The sequence below is a fragment of the Arthroderma uncinatum genome, assembly GCF_011692745.1.
Source record: "Arthroderma uncinatum strain CBS 119779 chromosome Unknown scaffold2, whole genome shotgun sequence".
NCBI lineage: Eukaryota > Fungi > Ascomycota > Eurotiomycetes > Onygenales > Arthrodermataceae > Arthroderma > Arthroderma uncinatum.
In genome coordinates, this window is record NW_022983864.1 from 87853 (window position 1) to 109886 (window position 22034).

Consider the following 22034-nt stretch of genomic DNA (forward strand, 5'->3'; position numbering starts at 1 on the left):
TCCGACCTCTGTTTTAGTCCTGAATCAAGAGACTCGACCCACGAACGGTAACTATACTCGGAAATATTTTTAGGCGATATTGCCTGGGATGCTAACTCCGCAACTCTGCCTACGATAATTAGTGAGAGAAGTTCCCAACAGTATAAACTAATTCGGCTGTTAAGTTCGAACAGCGGAAACCCCCAGGTCGGCTCGAGTGAGTGATCTCCCTACTTTCACCATCAACATCTCAAAGACAGAGCAGAGCGCTAACTCAGTCGATGCTGCGAGCTACTAGCACTGGCGGAAAACATAGTCCGTTTGTTTTGAAGGGTTCTGGTGCCATCCTGCAATGCCGACATCCTTTTTTTTTGAAACCGGGCTTGTCTCCTGGAATAGGCATGTAGCAACAACTACCTGACTAGTGGCATGAAAATTTCAATATCTTCAAGTGGACCAAGAGTCGATCCACCAGCCCTACAACCATTGCCCCATATACGGAGTACGGAGTAACTAGTGGTTAGTTATTGCTGTCGAATCGTTTTACGGCTGCCCACACTCCTTCATGGTGAGAATATTAACCCCTGGCCCCCGAGAGAGACATCGAGCAGTTTTGACACAGCCTCTCCAGGATAAGATGCAGCTTGCGCCTTTCCTTCAAGGTCGCTGGAGCCCTTCCGGGTATAAAACGGATACACGTTGGCTGAAAATGCCACCGGAGCATCTCCGATTGATAGTCGGTGCCGGCTCGAGCGCGTCTAACTTGGTCCTGGGGACAGCGATTCCTGCCCGGGGGACTCCGGAGCGAAACCTTTCACGGCGGGCCCCAGGTCGCCGGCTGGCATCATTTCGCTTGCCCCCAGACAAATTCTAGGGATGGCCAAGTGGTAGCATCGAGCGTGAGGCCTTGGCTCGACTATAATAGTTAAGGTACATTAACCGGAGTTGAAGCTATTGCCTAAAGATTCTAAGTGGTCTGAAGTTTCGAGGACATGCGGTCAGCCCCTTTTCGCTCCTTCGTGGGCACATCGACGAATATCAGGCTCCCCCCTGTATCAGCGTCGGCATCAAGATGCACGATTGAGAGTTGAACAGCGACCGTCCGACATCCGGGCTACGCAGATTCGCACCTCACCACGCCTAACATGGCTAAGGCTAAGCTTTTCACGAAGTGAAGCTTAGGAGAGCCAAACCTCCGGTCCACGGCTTGTTTGCTGGCGCCTCCAGGGCCCCATGTTACTTTATTAATTAGCATGTCACGCTAACGCCCGGAGATGGCTTCAGCAGCGAATGGCTGTCCGTCGATGTCGGCTTTACTCGTGTGAGAGGCGGGGGATCCTAGTCAATGATGGCCACCGACATTGTCTTGCATCATGGGCTTGGACGCAGCTTAACTACTCCACAGAATGGAAGTGCCAGAGGGAGGGGAGGGGGGGACGTTGCAGGGTAGTGCATCGATGGGACGGCGCAGAGCAGTACTCTTCAGTTGGTATTTAAATGGCCGTCCGCCCCATAGCCGTCTCCGCCTCCTCCGCGATTCCTGCTCGAGTGAGATCGGTTAGGAAGATATCATCGTCTCTTGTGTGCTTGTGGGCTGCTTCCGGTGACAAATTCGTACGTTTTTGAGGAGGCCATCGGACGACGCCGCCATGCCGAATATCTTCACCCAGAACCTGGGCGAGACGCCTAGCCAGGCGTTAAACTGGCGGCTGGGATACGCCATCCTATGTTTTGGTCTGATGGGTGCCAGTCGAGGTTAGTCCAGGAGAACGGTCTACTAGCAACTAATGGGATGAAAAGATCCAAGTTTGTTGATGGTGTGATTCTGAAATAGGTATCGACGAGGGCCTCATCTCTGGAACTGTCCAGCAGAAATCTTTCATTTCGAAATACCACCTTAATGACTCTCACCTGAGCGAGTCAGATAAGGCTAACCTTCTGGGCAACATCACGGCAATGGTTCAGATTGGGAGCATAGGCGGTGCATTGCTGTAGGTTTCCATCTGGCTGGATTCAGTTTGCATACCACCGTTCCTGTTCGGCTCTTAACGTGACATTATAGTGCTTTCCTTATCACTGACAAGATTGGCCGTGTCTGGGCAACCCGACAGCTCTGTGTCATCTGGATTACCGGCATCATTGTATTCATCACGGCCAACGGCCACATCGGCCAGGTGTATGCCGGGCGCTTCATCGCCGGCCTTGGAATCGGGCAGACGGCGGTGGTAGCCCCTACATATCTGGCCGAGATTGCTCCTCGCTCTATCCGTGGTCTTTGCATCTGTACATTTTCTGGTTCGGTGTACCTTGGTATCATGTTGAGCTACTTCGCAAGCTGGGGCTCCGCCCTTCATATCAGCAACAAGTCTCAGAACCAATGGGTATGCTGTGCTCCCCCTTCACCTGAGCTTGCCTCTCAATACTAATCGTATATCCGAATAGATTGTTCCAACCACCCTCCATCTCATGTTTGCGGGTATTATTCTCCTCTTATCCGTTGGAGTCCACGAATCTCCAAGATACCTGGCTAGCAAGGGCAAGAAGGAATTGGCAAGTTCTACTATGGCAAAAATCCGCAATCTGCCAGAGGATCACCCGTACGTACATACTGAGATGATGGATATTTTCGAACAAGTCGAGCGCGAGAAGGAGGCTACCCTGGGCCTCGGCTGGATTGGGCCACTAAAGGAGCTCTTTCTCTCTCCAGCGAATCGTTACCGCATCATGCTTGGACTCATGTCCCAGCTGTTGGCTCAATGGTCTGGCGCCAATAGCATAACCATATATGCACCCACTTTCTTCGCTATGCTCGGCACAACCGGCCAGTCTGAGAAACTATTCGCAACGGCGATCTTCGGTGTGGTGAAGCTCATTGCCTCGCTTGTCTGTGCCCTCTTCCTCGTCGATATGCTTGGAAGAAAGCGGGCCCTCACCTATGGCATCATCCTTCAATTCTTGAGTATGCTCTATGTGGCCATTTATCTAACAGTGGTTCCGCAAATTACGGAACATTTCAAGCCAGTGGGTGACGCCAAAAGAGCTGGAACCGGCGCCATCGTGGCCATCTACGTCTCCGGAGTGGGATGGGCTCTTGGATGGAATAGCATCCAGTATCTCATCAACGCTGAGATTTTCCCCCTCCGCGTCAGAGCTCTCGGATCTTCCATGGTTATGTGCTTCCATTTCGCGAATCAATAGTAAGTCCTGTCTATCAAATGCCATCATCGGTATGGTGACTAACAGTTCGTGATAGTGGTAACTCGAAAGCTGTTCCCTCCATGTTGCTTGAAACAGCCATGAAGCCTCAAGGAACGTTCTATTTCTTCGCCGCTGTCACTTTGCTAGGCTTGGTATGGATGTGGTTCTTCCTTCCGGAGACCGCTGGTAAGTCACTTGAAGCTATGGACGAGATGTTTAACCTTCCGTGGCACGTTATTGGACGCAAAGGTGCTGCGTTGACGGCTGGTGCTGGACACGCCGAGAACTATTTGCGGGATGACGTTGAGAAGGAGGTCAATCAAGAGATCACTCATGACGAACGAGTGACGAGTAGTAACAAGTAGACTCTTTGCTATCCGTTTTATATATCTGAGCCTTTGCAGGATTTTACTGCAGATATATACTCTATTCCATTTAAATCACAACATTGGTTCAAATAGTTTCACGGCCGACCTTCTGCATCCAATTGTTTTAAATCGTGATCCAACTTCTGGAATGATTCTTATATTTCTCAGAAGAAAAAATGATATCATAGGACGTGTTCACCGTGTAGCTTGGTATAGAAAACAACCCCGCCCACATCTAATGCATTTGCAGCTCCAGTACCCAGCTTCCCTGGGATGAAGGTTAACATCCGCTCGAGAATCTATAACACGTCTAAGGAAAGGATAGGACGTGACAGCCTTAAGAGACAGCCGAGCAGCACTATGGACCTAAGAAATGGGAGTCACGCAGGCAGGGTCTGATGTCTTTCCTGTAATAATCTTAACCGCACCGAGGATTAACAGGAGAGGAAATGGGGATTATTTTTGCAACAAACGTATGCTGATGGGAAACAGACCTGGTGATTACGTGCAATCATGGCGACGACACGAAAAACCAGCTAAGTGAATGTGTTGACTTGAGCATCAGCGTGCGCGGGCGTTAAGTTAACCAGTTGGTTAGGGGACTTGCATGGCACTTGCATGTATTTAGTCAACCTTTGCCATACACCTTCAGATGCAGGCGTCCCCATTCCGAGTGATAGTATACTTACTAGCAAAGAGTCCAGAACGGAGCTTCACTAAAAATTTTCCTGCTTCTTGTACCCCAGCTTCATCAGCGTGCTCAAGTTTACATACGGCCTCTCGTACTCCGGCTCAAATGCATCCCTAACAATACCTATCCCACTATTCTTTAAGATATTGTTCGGACTCTGAGCCCAGAATGGATTCTCACCGTCATAGTAGAGAAACTCGGTCACCTCATCATCCACCCAGACTCTACGGTTGCTCACTAGTGAGATCTCCTCAGTCCCAATCGACACACGGGGCCTCTCTTCCACAGCTCTATTACGCCAACTTAGAGTGTCGCGCATTTGCACTAGCAGGTCACAGTAGTCCCCTCCGCCGTCGAGGAAGTATAGGAAATTGAGCTCAATAGATCTAACCGTCGGAGGTAACGCCGCTAACAACTTCAACACGTCAGTCTGCATTACTAAGAAGCCTGAAAGACCGAAGTGACGGAGCCGCGGCCACCTCTCGACTGGAAAGATAGACTGGAGGGGGATAAAGTGCTTTATTGAGCCGCCACTATCGGATATGGATGCGTCGGCAGCCGGGTCAAAGATAACATCGGTACATAAGGAAATATGTTGTAAATCTACTGCCTTAGCTAGGGCACGGCGGAGAAGGCCGCGGCGGAAGGATGGCCAGTCGTCATGCTCTAGCCCGCCAACGAGGAGGGACAGGTCGAGGCGGCTGAAGCTAGGCCGCTCGAGTAACAACACTAGGTCATCGTATTCGCGGCATGGCTGATCAAAAATGCGACAATTCAAGCCGGTAGGGAGTTGGTTAACGTCGATAACAAGCTCAGTAATACGGTGGTTCCATGCTTGCGCAAGCGCGCGCATGACGATCTGGAAGCCGCGCCACTGGTTCCTCTGCATCTCGTAACTATCAGCAACCCATTCACAAGCCTCTGTAGGTATACCGTCGAGCATAATCGGCCAGCTGCGCGGGATTGGGTAGTTGAAGCCATATGGGAAGTCCCGAATCATAGGAGTTTCGTATAAAGGAGCAAATAAGAAGCCATGTCCAGCTGGAGTGATTGTAATTCTTTGTAAAGCTGGAAACTGCTCGAGTCCAAATCTAAAAGCGCTAATATCAGCTCCAGATGCGAGCACCGCTTTTTGTATTCGTAGTAGGCCCTGGTAGTATTCCCATGACTGCCGAGTTGGGTGCTGTGCTGTAACCTGATATGCTCGTGGGACACGACCTGGTAGGTATACGTCATAGTGCTTGTAATTGGTAAGGTTCTCTATATTTTTTCTACATGCGCGAGTGAACCATGCCGGGCAGCCTCTAGCTGTGTCGCAGTCGCAAAGATCATTGCAACCGCAGGTGATATTCTCGTAATAAGCTCCATTTTTGAGACAGTAGAGCTCGCCACCGATTTTAATTGCGTCTTCTAGCGGCCAGTCAATCAGGCGTGCGTCGTCCCAAATAATCTCGACGACCCTCTGGCGGAAAGTTTCATGGTTGGCTATGGCGCGGAAGACTTCGATATTGCGTCGATTAGCTGATAGAAATACCCGGTCTAATCGCAGACGCGCCCTATCGCGTATAGAGGAGCCAGTTAAGCGCAGAGCCTTGATATCGCGATTAGGTAGGAAAGACAAGATGGATAAGAAAAGCTCCAGCGGAAGAGCAACTAAGTTGTTTCCACCAGCTACCGTCGCTGGTAAGGATATCATTGTTGCACTCCAGGGAGTAAAATAATGGTTGAAGTGTGTAGCGAAAAGGGCGTAGAAAATAAATACTCCTATCGAAACGGAGTTCTCTTATGGATCCTGGATATTTGCACCCTTTTGGCGCATGACATAAGCTCACCTTTTCTAATTGGGATATATATGGGCGCTGACAAAATGGCTTAATGTCGTCCAATGTGGGAGCCATTGGTTATCTAAGACACAGAACATAGATATTCCGACAGAATATTAGGTACCTAGGTATGTTGGCTATCAGCATATGAGCTTATATCATGCGCCAAAAGGGTGCAGGTAATCAGAGCGAAGGGTGCAAATATCCGGACCCTTCTCTTATTGCGCGCCGATAATTGGGCTCTATTATTCACGACGCTACAAACAAAAGGGAGTCGACCGAGATATGTATCTGGGGCCACACATACCGCACGATGCTGCCCTCGGCGGCTACTGAGATCAGAAAGGCTTCTAAGGCTGTCATGTTTGCCCATCGAACTGTGATATCAAAGAGGCTTGCACATTTTCATTTCTCGGAGGCGGCTTTCCCACAAGACTCCGGTGAATAAATCCTATCGCACAAGGTCGGTCGCCCCGAGGATGGTGGTGTGTCACCGGAGCTAATTATAGCGAGGGACGGCATACAGTTGTCGCAGCGGATATTTCGCCTGCTTGCCATGTTGATCCCTGCGAATGGAAGACTGTTGGTCAGGCTATCAGGTTCCTTATTCCGTATGGAGTTCACACCCTCGCCATATTGCATCCCTTGTGTCGGGCTCAATCCTGTCTATATTGCAGGGGCAATTTTTCCTTGCTTCTCAATTTGTTTCTTAGACTGTCGTCAAACAACTGTGGTCAAAATGGCGCAGCGCCGATGCTGTAACTCGCCGCCTCGATGCTGTGACACAAACCGGTGGCCCCGAATATATCACGGTATGCTCTGGCAGAAGGAAAGCGACCGTCCTGTGCCAATGCATTTCCACTTGGCGGGTGGATGTGCCTAATGTTCAAGTGGTATCAACGCCGGCATGGCAGGGGTTAGCAGGTTGTAACTCGTTAAATAACTAGCCAGAAAGTCAACCCAATCACACGCTGGCTCGCTGCCGCTGGAGTTCGGCCGGATGATGGCTCCTGGCCCGGAAAACGTCAACCACCATACCTCGACACCGAGATATGACAGCAGAGTGAACCATCCCCCGGCCACGTCGCATTGACTCCAGATTATTCACCTAGTCCCGCCATTTCTAACCTCTTCCACCCCGGTTCGATAGCCTTGTCGGGCTTGGAAACTGCAAGGAGTGGCGACGTCGAACGAACGAGCGTCCGGGCAAAGGTCATCGCGGCATGCAGCCGAACGGGCCGACTCTCCTCTCGTCGACCATCTAGTTATGCCTGCTTTGGAGGACTGATGTCCTTCTTCTACGGAGTATGCTACTCGGTGTTGGGTTAAGCCTTGATCAGCAGAAGACTGATCATCATCGGACCGTGCGTGTCGGCCTGGAAGACGGATCGCAGCGACGATTAATCATGGCCGGCCAGGACTTCACAGTTTACTAAGCCGCTGCCGCTGCTATATTCGGAACTGATGTGCAGGTCTGGGGAGATCGGCCATATCATGATATAAAGTCCAAGCCCAGGGGTCTGATGACAATATCATGACGGAGTGATAACTATACAGAGCCTTCCTCCTCCGTGTCCTCCCCCCCCCCCCCCCCCCCCCCCCCCTCCCCTGGCTGAAGAAGGGAAATCGGCATGTGTCATTTCTATATTCCCGCCTTATTCGAAAGCTTATGGCCTTATCTTGCACGTTTCTGCGCTCACCCCGCGATTCGATCGCCTATATCTAACCCTATTCGATGTTAGCTGGACATCCCACCCTCTTGGCTCTGGTTAATCTATCACGAACGCCTGCTTCGTATCGATGGCGGAAGTGGAGTGCGGACCTTTGGCGCCATTTTATGTCTTTTGACACCTTCCCCGGATGGGGACCCCGGATCTTGTTGAATTCAGCGAGGCGGCAAAACATGGGGACACAATTCGGGACGCAGGGGCCGTGCTGCTCATTCTACAAACACCGTCTAGCTGCGAAGATCTGCCGCTCACTCCATAGCTATCACTGTGTATTTTTGCTGTGATCAGCACCAAAGATCGTCAAGCAACCACTATGCTGGACATATGGCCAGATGGCCAGAGCTTCAACAATATCTCTCCCGAACCGGATGAGCCGTGGAATATTCGCGAATGTCAGCTTCTACCACCCCATATTCTACAGGGGTAGGGGCATCACAAGATGGGTTCACGCTCTTCAGACCCCTGGGACCTGCGGTGTTACCGCGGCCACCCGTCAAAAACAAGCCTACATTATGACGATCTCCCAACCTTGGGGCTATCATAGAGCCTGCGGTCACCCTCCGATATATACTTCCTACCCGATATATTCTCCCCGGAATGGCACTGAGCATTCCCGTCCATGGGTTTACTGTGCCTCTCCGCATCTTGCCGCCTTATATTCCTATCTTGCAATGTTACTATTCGCCAGAGATGGAGCATGGTATCCCGCTCATTGGTGATATTGCATGGTTACATATTTTAGGGAAAAAGCATATATTGAAAGCCTGAGGGGGCGGAGGATTGTCCCGCATACCTGACCTTGAATCAAGTCCATGGCGGACGTCCAGGTTTCCCTGGAGTTTCTAGGATGGAGTGAATGAGGGGGGGGATGGGGTGCGGAACGGATATAAAAGCTGGACATTGACCCGGGCATTCGAAGTTCTTGGATAACAACTCATCAACATCATCCATCAAATACTCCTTCAATATGGGCTGCATCAAAGTCATCTCCGTCTTCCTCGCGGCAGTCGCTGCTGTCGACGCCCGCGCTTTCTTCCACAACCGCGGCGGTAACGATGTCATCCCCAACTCCTACATCGTCGTTATGAAGGATGGCATTTCCACCCAAGATTTCGAATCCCACATCTCCTCCGTTACCGCCACCCACAGCATCAACAAGGCCAAGCGTAACTCTGAGACCGTAGGACACAAGGACAGCTTCAACATCAATGGATGGAAAGCCTACAACGGCCACTTCGATGAGGCCACCGTTGAGTCCATCCTCAACGACAACAACGTTAGTTCTAAATTTCCCGCTATACCCCAGGTTCAATCTAACAATAAGCCTAGGTGGACTATGTCGAGCACGACCGTGTCGTCAAGCTGGCCGTTCTAGAGACTCAGCCAAACGCCCCAACCTGGGGTTTGGGACGAGTCTCCCACAAAGCCCCTGGCAACAAGGACTACGTTTATGACAGCACCGCCGGCCAAGGTGTCACCATCTACGGTGTTGACACCGGTATTGATATCAACCACTCCGAATTCCGAGGACGTATCCGCTGGGGTACCAACACTGTTGACAGCGACGACACTGATGGCAACGGCCACGGAACCCACACTGCCGGAACCTTCGCTGGTACTACCTACGGTGTTGCAAAGAAGGCCAACATTGTCGCCGTCAAGGTCCTCTCTGCCGGTGGCTCCGGCTCTACCGCTGGTGTGATCAAGGGTATCGACTGGTGTGTCACCGATGCGAAGGCCAAGGGTGCTCTCGGAAAGGCCGCTCTCAACCTCAGCTTGGGTGGTAGCTTCAGCCAGGCCAACAACGATGCCGTGACCCGTGCCCAGGATGCCGGTATCTTCGTCGCAGTTGCCGCTGGAAATGACAACGTGAGACTGACCCCCCCAAGCACCTTTACATGTCGTTTTTAGATTCTAATTTGTCTTCGACACTATAGAGAGATGCTAAGAACTCCTCCCCTGCCTCCGCCCCAGCCGTCTGCACCGCTGCCTCCTCCACCATTGATGACCAGAAGTCCTCTTTCTCCAACTGGGGTACCATCGGTAAGCTCAAATCCTTGCACCCCAGGTCTACCCTTATTACCAACGCTGTGTCGTAACTAACACCCTACCTTATAGTTGACATCTACGCTCCTGGCTCCAGCATTCTTTCTGCTGCCCCCGGTGGCGGTACCCGCACCCTGTCCGGAACCTCCATGGCCTCTCCCCACGTCTGTGGTGTTGGCGCTGCCATGTTGGCTCAAGGTGTTACCGTTGCTCAAGCTTGCAACCGTATTAAGCAGATCGGCAACGCTGTCGTCAAGAACCCAGGAACTGGCACCACCAACCGACTTCTCTACAACGGAAGCGGCCGATAGAGAGCTAATTCCGAATCTTCCACCAGCTTGACGCTGTTGGCAAGGGGTATTGACATTACTTTTTTTTGAGTAAAATCAATAACCCACCCTGCTGGTATATACATATCGACGCATGCACATAGTTTCTTTTTCTTGGGCAGACTAAATACGCACCAGGATTACTTTCGTTACATAGCTTCTATAGGCTTAAAGTCAATGAAAAATTTGTTCTTACCTTAACTTCGCAGCACTTAAGTCAGCAGTTTTATTTCGAGCACGTATACTCCGTAGAGTACGGAGTAGTAAGGACAACAGAATCAAGGATATGCTGTCGCTGCAAAGTCCTGATGCCATGAAACTAGTTGGCCTGGGTATAAATTTAGCACACAAGTAGGAACCTTGCTTTTACCTCGGTACTTTTGGTGCCTGTCGATCCTATGATGACTAATGAGAAAATCAAGTCATGTGATGAGTTGTTCAAGACATCACATGACACAGCACGTGGACATCGGATGTATTAGGAAAGGCGCGATAAGAAGCCGGAGTAAGTTTCTTCGTCGATGTTTCAGACAACAGAGAAAAAGGGTCAAGCATCTGTAGATCCTTGGCAGTTCGTATATTTATATCAGCATTTCCTACATCTTCTTAGAGATACTTGACATCGTGTCTGTAAAGAACTCCGTACTCCGTACAGGATAAAGAATTGGATCTGCCAGCTATGAACAAAACTTCCCGAACGGACGAGCCCTTCGAAGGGGACGGGTATAACCAAAGCCCAAACCCTCTCTCGAACGATTTGACAACAAACGAAGGCCTCAATGGTATCGTCAATTCCAGGGAGTTGAAGAGGGAAGAGCCGCGGTCCTTGCACGGTTCAACACAGGAAACTGACCGCGATAAGAGTGGCAGCATCCCTCCTGACATCAAGGATGGAGATACCTCCGACTCGCTGGCTGATCCGTTGTCGATTAGCCAGCCCCCCCGGGGGGAACAAAAGACTCCTCCCTTCTATACCACCACTGTTCTGCCCAGCGATGGTTCGGCCGGCTGTCGTGGCCAAGACCGTGGTGGCTGTACCCCGATTGAGCGCTTTAAGAACGTACTGCTCAAGTTTTGCTCATTCATTGGGCCGGGTTTCATGGTATCAGTTGCATACAGTATGGAACGTTTCATCCACTCACTTGATATTCTGAAAGCTGACTTCGTTGTTGTCTCTAGTTGACCCTGGTAACTATGCGACTGGGATTGCAGCTGGGGCCTCTTACCGTTTCAGGTTGCTGTTTGTCATTCTCATGGCGAATCTATTTGCTACATTGCTCCAGTCCATTTCAGTTAAACTTGGAACTGTGAGTGGCCTTAATCTGGCGGAGGCATGTCGAGCTTTTCTTCCGCGATGGCTCAATTTCCTGTTATATGTCCTTGCTGAGGTGGCTATCATCGCCACGGACATTGCTGAGGTATGTTAGCCTAGTTAGTGTGTTCCTTTGGATTCTCAGACTAATGTGGGACAGGTGATTGGATTTGCCATTGGCCTCAATCTTCTTATCCCAAAGATGCCATTGGTTGCCGGATGCGCAATCTCAATCTTCGATGTCATGATCATCCTCTTCTTTTACCGCCCGGACGGATCCATGAAGGCGTTGCGAGCTTTTGAGATCGTTATTATCTGCTTAGTTCTTGGTGTCGTGATTTGCTTTTGCATCCAGCTTTCGCTCATCAAAAGCACTGGCGTGGGCGAAGTTCTTAGCGGATATCTGCCGTCAAAGGAGCTAGTTGAAGGACAAGCGTAAGCTCTTTCGCCCGTTTGAACAGGGGAACCGCCGCTAACTAAACCAGGATCTACCAAGCATGCAGTATTCTAGGGGCAACTGTCATGCCACACAGCCTTTACCTAGGATCGGGTTTGGTTCAGCCTCGCCTGCGAGAGTATGATGCGAAAAGCAAACTTCTACCTGACGAATTGCTGTCGGCACTCTCGTCTATCAATGGCAACGTGGATAAGATGCATTACATCCCGTCTATCCGCGCTATTCAACACTCTCTCAAAGTCTCCATCGCTGAGCTGACCATCTCCCTGTTCTCATTTGCGCTCTTTGTCAACTCAGCCATTCTTATCGTTGCAGGTGCATCCTTATATAATAATAAGGATGCCCGCGAAGCGGATATTTTTAGTATCCATGCCCTCCTCTCAAAATCCATTTCCCCTGCCGTAGGCACGATCTTTGCCCTAGCATTGCTTCTTTCGGGAATTTCTGCCGGAGTCGTTTGTACCATCGCAGGACAGATGGTGAGCGAGGGTGCGCTGAATTGGAAGATTCGTCCATGGTTACGCCGTCTCGTAACGCGAAGTATTAGCATTATCCCGAGCATCATCATTGCCGGGGCTGTCGGGCGACAAGGGCTCAATGCAGCATTGAATGCATCCCAAGTCGTCTTAAGCGTGGTTCTACCTTTCATCACAGCGCCACTCATCTACTTTACCTGCCTCAACAAGTACATGACTGTCCAACCAGGTGGTGCGCGTTGCCTTGCACCCAACGAGGGTAAATTCCGACATGGCCAGTCAGCCTTTGCAGTGGCAAGCTCCGAGAGACATAGTAGCATTAAGATGGCCAATTCGTGGTACATAGCTCTAATTGCTGGTCTTGTATGGCTTTTTATTACTGTGATGAATGTTGCTAACCTGGTATTTCTCGGACGGGGAGCCTGAAGCACAGTATAACCCCTTTAAGCGCCACTCCTTTCTGTGTCGGGGTAAAACCTGTTAGCGAAAATTATAGATTAGGTCCTTTGAGATAATTTATACCGCTCATAAAATCAGAAACATAAATTCAATGGTTATGTGTTCCTTTAAACGGAACTATAGCTGCAAAACCGCTGGGATAAACCCCCTCGCTCCGTTACTCAGCCATACATCCTCACCAGCCACAAGCGAATCGATGTGGACGACCCCCTCTAAGCATATACCAGCATCTAGGGCATATCGGCGGGTGGTTGCTGAATTTCCACCCGATATCAAGGGTGGTGTGACCCACTCGCAACCCCCAACTCCCTCCTCTTGCGCTGTGTCGTTTATCCCTCTTCTGAAGTAAACTGAGGTAATGCTGCCTTCCGTAACTTCACCACTGTGGTTGTACATGAGAACTTCAGCTGGGTCAGCTATAGAAGTTAAGCCGACCCGCTTCCGCGCTGCGTTGTACATATCTCTAAACGTGGTTTTATGCCTGGTGAACAGGGATGGTTCTGTAGGCTGGGTATCTAGCCGTATTTTCCAGCTGGCAACATGCTTGTTGTGCATATGTAATGACGAGAAGGAGGGTTGAGGTGGGAGAACAAAAATATGAGAGCCAAATGGCGTGATGACGGGTGCCGCCTCAACGGTCAATCTGCCACTATAATCCAGTAAAACACGCAAACGCCATGGGCAGGATTTATCTGGCAATTGCGCGTCAAGGATCTTTGCAAATCCCTCAGCTGAATTTGATAGAGGACGCTGCAACCTTGAAACCGCGTCTCCCCAGTTGAAGTCTATTGCAGCATCCAGAAGTCGTTTGCGGTGGTAGGCGAGAAGATAATATGGAGAATTCACCGGCTCAGGGTACGACGGTGAGGTTGGCGTCTTTGTGACGAACTCTGGATCATATCGGATGGTCGATATGACTTCGAAATCGTGGTGGCTATCCGTCATTATTCCCCTACCTGCTTTCGGGCCGCTCGTAATCGCCCATCGACGAAGAATGGTTCTTTTAACGATAAGCAGCAGACGTGTCTGCAATCGTAGTGCACACGGCAGATCTGCTATTCCTGTCCCTCAAGCCTCTGCTGTTTGAGATTGTGTTTTTCGTTCTGATATTTATTCATCGTGAAGTTCGTTGTGATAATGTCAACTACTCGATATTTATACGAAGTGGAGGATGACATAAGCAACCCAGAAATTTTCTGGTGCTTTTAGAGCTGTTTCTTGGACACTTTTTGTCCTTCATCTTCGTCTCAACTCTGTCCGCTAGATCTCACGCTGTCCGTCTCCGTATTTATAATTCATTTTCTATCGGAGGGTCACTTTAAATTCCTTTTAATTTTTGTTTTTTGTATGCGTTTCCGCAATTCCCGGGCGCAACTCGAACATATCAGCTCCTCTTCAATTGTCACATCCAAGCCCGGCGACTTTTTTCTACATCTTGACTCGTCTCACGGCTAATCGATTCGCCAACCATCTATCACGGCATTAATCGAGAAGATAGTGCTTGCTTATAGCCTCGGTACTAGTTGTCATTTGCCTGGAGCTCCATACAGTTGATAGCAACCATGTCGCCTATCGAACCTGTCCCGTCTCTCCCATCATCCACCCTCCAACAACACATCGAGAATGCGGTTGTCTCACCATCTCCATCCGTTTGGGATCGTATCTCGACCTGGGCATCGGAAAACAAAGCGCTGGTTTACACAATTGCCGGTGTTGCTGTCATCGTGACGAGTGCTGGTGTTGTATACTATTTGTCCGAGTCTGGCAGGCCAACCCAGCTTTCTGGTCAGCCGGGAGAAAAGCGCAAGAGTAAAAAGGAGCGACGAAAGGAGAAGAAGGCCGAGCAGGAAAAAAAGGTGGCTAATTCGGATAAGTCAGGTATGGGGAAGTTCTCTGCACCAGATGTGCTTTAAGTTGCTAATGCAAGATATAGAGGTCAAGGCAGCGACAGAACAGACCCCGGAAAAGCTCCCGGAAGTTGACGAATCCAACGTTGATAGTTTACCTGCACAGGTATGTTTTGTGTAAAGAGAATGCTGCCATTGTTAATGCTAAATTTCCGTGCCCATAGACCCGGGAACGCTACGCTGGGATTCTCAAAGCCGCAGGGAACAAAGCCTTCGGATCAAAGGATTATAACAGGGCGATCGAGCTGTACGGCAAAGCCATTCTCTGTAAACCTGACCCCGTTTACTACTCCAACCGCGCAGCATGTTACAATGCCCTTGGCGAATGGGAGAAGGTTGTGGAGGACACGACTGCAGCATTGGTTATGGATGACGAATACATTAAGGCAATGAACAGGCGAGCGAACGCATACGATAAGCTTGGAAAATATAGCGAGGCACTTCTGGACTACACCGCTAGCTGTATTCTGGATGGGTTCGCGAGCGACACTGGCAAGGCTGCCGTGGAAAGATTGCTGAAGCAGGTTGCCGAAGAGAAAGGCCGAACTATTTTGGAGGGCAAGGGCAAGAAGTTGCCCAGTGCTACCTTCGTGTCGAACTACCTACAAAGCTTCCGACCAAAGCCGATCCCCGAAGAGTTAGGCGAGTCTGTTGAACTGAAGGAAGATAGCGGCCTGGGCCAGCTCCGAAAAGGGTTGTTGGCAGTTTCCAAGTCAACTGGAGATGGTTATGATGAGTCCGCAAGGTCTTTCGAGAAAGCCCTAGAGCTAGGCGACCTTGGTCAATTTGAAGCTCTTGCGCTGAATATGCGTGCGACCTTCACATATCTAGCAGGCGAAGCCTCTGCAGCTCTTGCTGACCTCAACAAGAGCATTGAGCTTGACCCTTCGCTCGTTCAGAGCTACATTAAACGTGCCAGCTTATACTTGGAAATGGGTATGTTAAGCCGCTTGTAGAGAAGAGAGTTACGAGTGCTAACCGTGTTGCGCGTATTATAGGTAACCGAGAATCAGCACAGGACGACTTTGACCTGGCTGTGACCCAGAACAAGGATGACCCAGATATTTACTACCACCGAGCGCAGCTCCATTTCATCCTGGGTGAGCTCGGAGAGGCCGCCAAGGACTACCAGAAGTCCATCGATCTTGACCGGGACTTCATCTACTCCCACATCCAGCTAGGTGTGACGCAGTACAAACTAGGGTCGGTTGCATCAGCAATGGCCACCTTCAAGCGAACGCTCAAGAACTTCGAGAACGTAGCTGAAGTGTACAACTACTACGGCGAGCTGCTTCTCGACATGCAGAAGTTCTCCGAGGCGATTGAGAAATTCGACCGGGCGGTCGAACTGGAGAAGTCCAACAAGCCCTGGAGCATCAACGTGCTGCCTCTAATCAACAAGGCTCTTGCCATCTTCCAGTGGAAGCAAGATTTCCAAGAGGCCGAGAACCTTTGTCAGAAGGCTCTGATCAGTTCGTCTCCCTAACCATACCACCTGTTAAAAAAAACTCCTAGGCCCGCTAACCCTTTACGTAGTTGACCCTGATTGCGATATCGCTATCGCCACTCTCGCCCAGCTCCTGCTCCAGCAAGGGAAGGTCTCCCAAGCTCTGAAATACTTTGAACGGGCCGCAGAACTAGCCCGAACAGAGGCAGAGGTGATCAACGCCGTGTCGTATGCCGAAGCCACTCGCGCGCAGCTGGAGGTGCAGGAGAAATACCCCAAGCTCGCCGCCAGACTAGCACAAATGGGAGGTGCAGCAGGACTCGGTGCTCCCGGTGCCTTCTAAAGTCGAATGCAGAATAGTATAGACCTCCGAACAAGGGGTGGTCGGGGAGAGAAGAAGAAAAAACGAAGAAGAAAAGGGGTAATGACTCCTCGATTAATCTCATTGAACTGTACGCTTTCTTAACAAACTCCTGTCTTATTATAACAACTTTGTCTTCCCCATGTCTCCCTGTATTGTAAATAAATAGTGCCACTTTTTTTTCGTGTTGTTGCAGTTGATTATGGGAATTCTTTTTGCTGTCTGCTGTCCTCGTCTTTCCCTACATGTAAACACTATCATGACGCTAACTTATCTTCTCTTTCTCTTTCCCTTTCCCTTTCTTCCTCTCTCCCTCCAACTTCCGCTCCCTCGACTTGATAAGACACCGCTTACTAAGTAGCCAAGGAGCTCCGTGTGTGGTCGAGTTAGGGTTTTGCAGAAGTACCTTTGTTAGTCTTTTATGTGGGGAGGTACTTCATAACGTAGCCCCACCCGAGCCGGCAGGCGCCGTGACCTCACTTTTCAACTCCTCCCTCCTCCTCCGCTCTCTTCTTCCTCTCTCTCTCTCTCGTCTCCTCTCCCGTCCTGCGGTCTGCCGTTATATCCTCGTTCGTGCCACTACGTCTTTTAACCTGCCTAACACTCTGATCTACAGAATATCGAAGCCCAGAGAACCGATGAACAAGCACTGAATCCGATAACTAACTAGTTCACCGTTTGTTACGTCACTGTCTTATCTAGACGTTGGGCAAGTTAACATCCCTCCACGCCACGATCTTTCTCGGGTGTGAGGGGGGAAAAAGGAAGGGTCTCTTGCACTCGACCTAACTGTTCTCCTTTACTGAGCAAAATCATAGAGGGTGGCTGTTGATCTCCCACCATGACTTCAGGCATGTTGCTGCCTACCCCGGCTTTTAGAAGTGGAGAAGCGATGAACCAGTCTGCGTTGTAGACAAGACTATAGTCCTCATACTAACGTGAAATCTTTCTATTATTGCAGTGACTTTACATGCCGTCCCCATCGACGGGAATGATGCCATCGGAGCCCGCACGGTGGAATTGGCATATCCGATTTACCGCTCCATCGTGGGCCGATCTTCGAGATCCGGTTCGAACAAGCTGGCTGCTACAGAGTATAATTTGCGGTTCGATAACCGTGTCGTCTCGAGGAATCATGCTGAGTTCTTTGTCGACCTAAAGGAGAAAGTGAGTTCATTACCTTATTCATTGCCACACTTTTCCTCCCTATCTACGCAATTCTTATACACTGAAAACGTTGGCTCTGACTGTGGGGATTTGTAGCGAATCTATCTTATGGATACGTGCTCTATGCACGGCACCTCCGTGAATGGCGTCAAGTTGACAACAAAACCTATACTGATCTCGAATGACGATATCATTACTTTGGGGAATACTGTCAACCGAGGACCTGGTACACCCACCCAATATAGATTTCCAAGTATAGATGCTGATTTTTCGATCTGAATAGAATCCTTTGACCCGGTTAAAATTCGCCTTGAGATTACCTGGAGCAATTCTCCCCAAGTTATCACTACTTGCGAGGCACCATGTACGAATACATTTGCAGTACCTGAGGACTATGGAAGCGGGATCGAGGACGAATATGACAGTGACGGTATCGAACAAGATCCCTTCATGCCGTGGCAAGAGGTCTCTTCATCAAATTCAGATGCAGATATCATCTCGGTTAGATCATCTCCAGAGCCTGCCAATGCTGAGACCGAAGACACTTCATCTCAAGCTAGTAAAGAAGTCGATCATACCAAAGCCTTAAGCCACACCGCTAACGGTACCATGCCGCTCAGGGTACCTCAGAAACCCAGGTTGGGGCACTCTTGGCGGGAAACTCTTACTCCACCAAATAGAGCAGATCGCGTTACAATGACTAAGGAAGCTTCAAAGGGCAATGACACCGACGATTCCTCTCCATTTGCTTGTCTCGCGCTAAACCCGCTACTTGACCATTCGCCCGCGCCGAAGGAGGGGCTTCCTGAATCTGACCCCGCCTCAGACTCCAAAGTTTCTCTATTTGGAGCGGATCGAAATACCACGGACGGCCCAAGTATAAGGCCTAATGTCAATGCAGTCGCTGGGATGTTGTCTCCATGGAGGGCCGTACCTTCATTGGATTTAATCCATTCCTCGGGAATATCCACACCGGAACAGCACCCGGATGTGGTTGAAGGAACATCAGAGGCCCCGCTCGTGTCTCACAATTCCCTACCCGCAGTCAGTGCTAACACTAGATCGATGAAACGTAAATTCGATGATACCTGTGTCACTGAGGAACAAGTTAGCCAAGATCTTCCAGATGCACAACCCCAAGAGGTATTCCCAGATCCAGAAGTAGTTGAGGAGAAGGAGAATGAGCCCCCACGGAAGCGAGCTAAAACTACTACCCCCCGTCAGCTGTCTCATGCTGCAGTTTTTGCCCGCTATGCTGCAACTGCCATCACTGGAGCCGTCATTGGGGGAGTGGGTGCAGTTGTAGCGCTTGCTTCTCTTCCACCAAACTTCTTCGATTAGAATTCGGGAAAAGATAGGGGCTCGCCTCTACAAAACACGATCATCCAAATATCTATGCCTCTTTTTTTAATTTTTATCTCTTCCTTGCACATCTTAATATCTTCCTTAACTTTTGTTATTTCCTCTGTTTTTCACCCTACAATTCTCCTGTGGCGACTCCTGGGTATGGTTTGGACTGGGGTTATGGGGTCACAGACGGCAATCGGATACGGATGGGGGCCTAGTATTTCAAATTTCTATCTTCTCTGCCTCGATTGTCTTTCATTTCAACAGGCTAATTTCTTATGTGGGCGAATGTCAAACTGGGGTAGTTAACGGGCAACTTTCAGCCGGATTGGCCCTAGGTTTACGACTATGGCTATGCATCCAATCTTCGTTCTCTCTGCATACGGTTCTGTTATTTATCTATTCGGTATCTTCTCTTCTACCCCTAAGTTTAGCTATCTAATTCTCTCCCTTCCACTCCTTTCGTCGCCGGTTCTATACGACTTATTTAGGGAATTAGGTTTAGGTGCACAAATGCTTCCGGTTATCTTCCCAGGAAACTGTAGCTTTTAGACGCCATATAAATATCGGTCACATAATGGCGCTTATCAGCTGTTCTAAAATACGGGCCTACAGGCTAGGGTAGAGTTTACAAATATGTATCAATACAAAAGAACTTGTAATGTGCACAAGTAGGAAAGGGGAACGGGGAGATCTCTTATCGTTTACCACAGAATAAGAGAGAGTACATTCTTATATTTGATATCCACTATACTCCTAACATTGACCTTATTCTGCCCTCATACTACTTGGTCTTAATAGCCTATGCTAGCAACGCCCGCGCGTTAAAAGCTTACCCTATTTTACTGTTTAATCACTGTTTCAAATATCGGAAATACTTCTTGGTGACAAGGTCCAGCCAACATGAGATATTACTCGAGATAGTATCAACTCATAGTAAGCTCTGCTAGGGGCTTTGTCTTCGCACACTGTTCCCTTTGGTAATAGTCCTACACTCGTGTGTTCCTATATACCACTTGCAGCCAGACTGGGCTTAAACATACAAGCTTGAAGGCGAAAAATGCAGTCGAAACAAGGGTCCTCCCTCGTTATAGCTGCAGTACTATTATCCTTGAAGGAGCATGTGTGCTAAGCCGGGGTGGGGTGTATAAGTGATTCTCTATCCTTCTGCGACTTCGGTTGAGATGTCGATGCTATGTTATTGGTCAAATTGCGCAACGTGGGCAACCTCAGTGCCTGGGTTGATTCAAAACATCACATATAATATCGCAATAGCAACCAGGGAGTTATCGTGGGTAATATATGCAAGTCTGGCGTGGATGACAACCGGAAACGCCACCTCGCATCCGGCGGAATTATACCCTCCAAAGTATACAGAACACGCTACATGTGGAGCACATGCAATATCGTTTGTCCCGGTGTCCACAATATAGAGCTCGTCTTGGGGGTATGATCTTCCGCGAAGTATAAATACGGCCAGTTCCGATAGCAGTTCGCATGGAAATATTGAAGGTTATCTTCGCATTCATCTCCTTTCTGATAAATTTTGTACTTGTGTGGATGCTTGCATTGTTATTTCAAGCATCGTGGTCTTGTTTTGTTATTTGCATATTGTTTTGTTATTTGCATATGAAATATAGGGTAATGAGATGGTCCCACCGTGGACGGTGCAAAAGTTCATGAAAAGGGAGCTAGGTAATTGTAAGAGATGGACAAAAGCGACCCGTCATAAAGCAGTAGATCCTCTAAGTGAGATTGAAGGGGCCCCTCGCCGTGGAATTCCTAGAGAATCAGATAAAATACTGATATCACTGTGCTTGAGTTATCTAACTGTTAGACTGGATGTAGTTGCCTAATTAGGTAAAGGCAACTATATCCAGTCACGTGACCACAATCTCAGTTTATTTCAACCACCAAGAAGTTACAACTCTTGAACATAGACCGAACGACGATGCGCCGTCTATCGATTTGTGTCCGAGCCCCAGAGAAACACCGAAATGCAATTCATTTACTATTACGGAGTACGGATCCAATAAAATAATACCAGCACATGCGGCACCCGTGAAGGAGTGACTGGTTGGACTGCTGGCGTTGTATTTTGGAAGCCTACTGGCTAGTCAGTTATCCAAGCCCTGCGACGTAGGGGGTCGATCTGCGCTACGGAACCGTTTCGAGGATTTATCTGATAATGTTACGACCCCGAAAGAAATATATGATCAGCTTTTGAGGAGACAAGCGAGTCGAGTTTTCACTGGCTGGTGTCAACCATTTATCCATGCAGCCGTAACACAGGCGCGGGTAGCTGCAGCGTGTTTCTCAAATGGGTCGATAACCCCCAAAAGTTAGCCTCAATCTTGTACGGAGTACAAACCGAATGTTCGGTTCTCAGCCGGAATATGACCTCGGTGTCGATTCCTAACCGCCGATTGCTCCGGAATGTATGATCTTCACTTTTGCGAGGCCCTCCGTGCAGGTCGGCTTGAACTTTTTGACCGACGTACGGAGCACAGATATCCATTGTCCAGAGTCGCAAGCTGTCGAACACGCCATCTGTGGTAGGGTGGCGACCACATTGCGTATCAATCTTCGCTCATCTTTATTTTATTTTTCTCGTGTATGCACGCTTTTCTGCAATGCATTCCTTTCCCTAATCGGAAAACATACCAAGTTGCTTTACTTGAACCTAAAATCCTGGAACATATCGCTTGCACCATGCTGCCTCGTGACAGTGTCCTTGCCAAATGAATGAGTGAGTTGTGTTGACTCACTCTCTGGGCATTTTTTCATCGAATAGACCGCTTGAGTTGACGTGACTCGAATAAGATTTAACCTTGGTCATGCAGGCGGTCCGGGCTATGACCCTGACTTGTTACCGTTCTTGACCCTGTTCCCTTCTATGCAACAAACCATTTGGGGCAGTCGATACACTGTACAACA

At 49.3% G+C, this 22034-nt stretch overlaps 5 protein-coding genes across 5 annotated transcripts; 4 read left to right on the plus strand and 1 right to left on the minus strand.

The window, feature by feature from the left end:
* Window positions 1-1628: 1628 nt before the first annotated feature.
* GIQ15_01975 (quinate permease) lies at window positions 1629-3542 on the plus strand (the record flags this gene model as incomplete). The annotated part of the gene is made up of 5 exons (XM_033549392.1): window positions 1629-1734; window positions 1814-1970; window positions 2042-2360; window positions 2422-3176; window positions 3233-3542. The coding sequence occupies 5 exons, from the start codon at window positions 1629-1631 to the stop codon at window positions 3540-3542; spliced, it is 1647 nt and encodes a 548-aa protein (XP_033406553.1).
* A 719-nt stretch (window positions 3543-4261) lies between these two features.
* GIQ15_01976 (uncharacterized protein) lies at window positions 4262-5932 on the minus strand (the record flags this gene model as incomplete). Its single annotated transcript, XM_033549393.1, has 1 exon — window positions 4262-5932. One exon carries the CDS (start codon window positions 5930-5932, stop codon window positions 4262-4264), a length of 1671 nt encoding a protein of 556 aa, XP_033406554.1.
* Window positions 5933-8756: 2824 nt separating this feature from the next.
* On the plus strand, window positions 8757-10146 carry GIQ15_01977 (alkaline proteinase; the record flags this gene model as incomplete). The annotated part of the gene is made up of 4 exons (XM_033549394.1): window positions 8757-9065; window positions 9119-9658; window positions 9727-9832; window positions 9908-10146. The coding sequence occupies 4 exons, from the start codon at window positions 8757-8759 to the stop codon at window positions 10144-10146; spliced, it is 1194 nt and encodes a 397-aa protein (XP_033406555.1).
* A 697-nt stretch (window positions 10147-10843) lies between these two features.
* Window positions 10844-13084, plus strand: GIQ15_01978 (uncharacterized protein; the record flags this gene model as incomplete). Its single annotated transcript, XM_033549395.1, has 5 exons — window positions 10844-11282; window positions 11344-11582; window positions 11637-11911; window positions 11962-12772; window positions 12992-13084. The coding sequence occupies 5 exons, from the start codon at window positions 10844-10846 to the stop codon at window positions 13082-13084; spliced, it is 1857 nt and encodes a 618-aa protein (XP_033406556.1).
* A 1346-nt stretch (window positions 13085-14430) lies between these two features.
* Window positions 14431-19091, plus strand: GIQ15_01979 (uncharacterized protein; the record flags this gene model as incomplete). Its single annotated transcript, XM_033549396.1, has 8 exons — window positions 14431-14746; window positions 14802-14881; window positions 14940-15711; window positions 15774-16247; window positions 16312-16554; window positions 17545-17750; window positions 17847-17976; window positions 18034-19091. 8 exons carry the CDS (start codon window positions 14431-14433, stop codon window positions 19089-19091), a joined length of 3279 nt encoding a protein of 1092 aa, XP_033406557.1.
* Between the last annotated feature and the right edge of the window lie 2943 nt (window positions 19092-22034).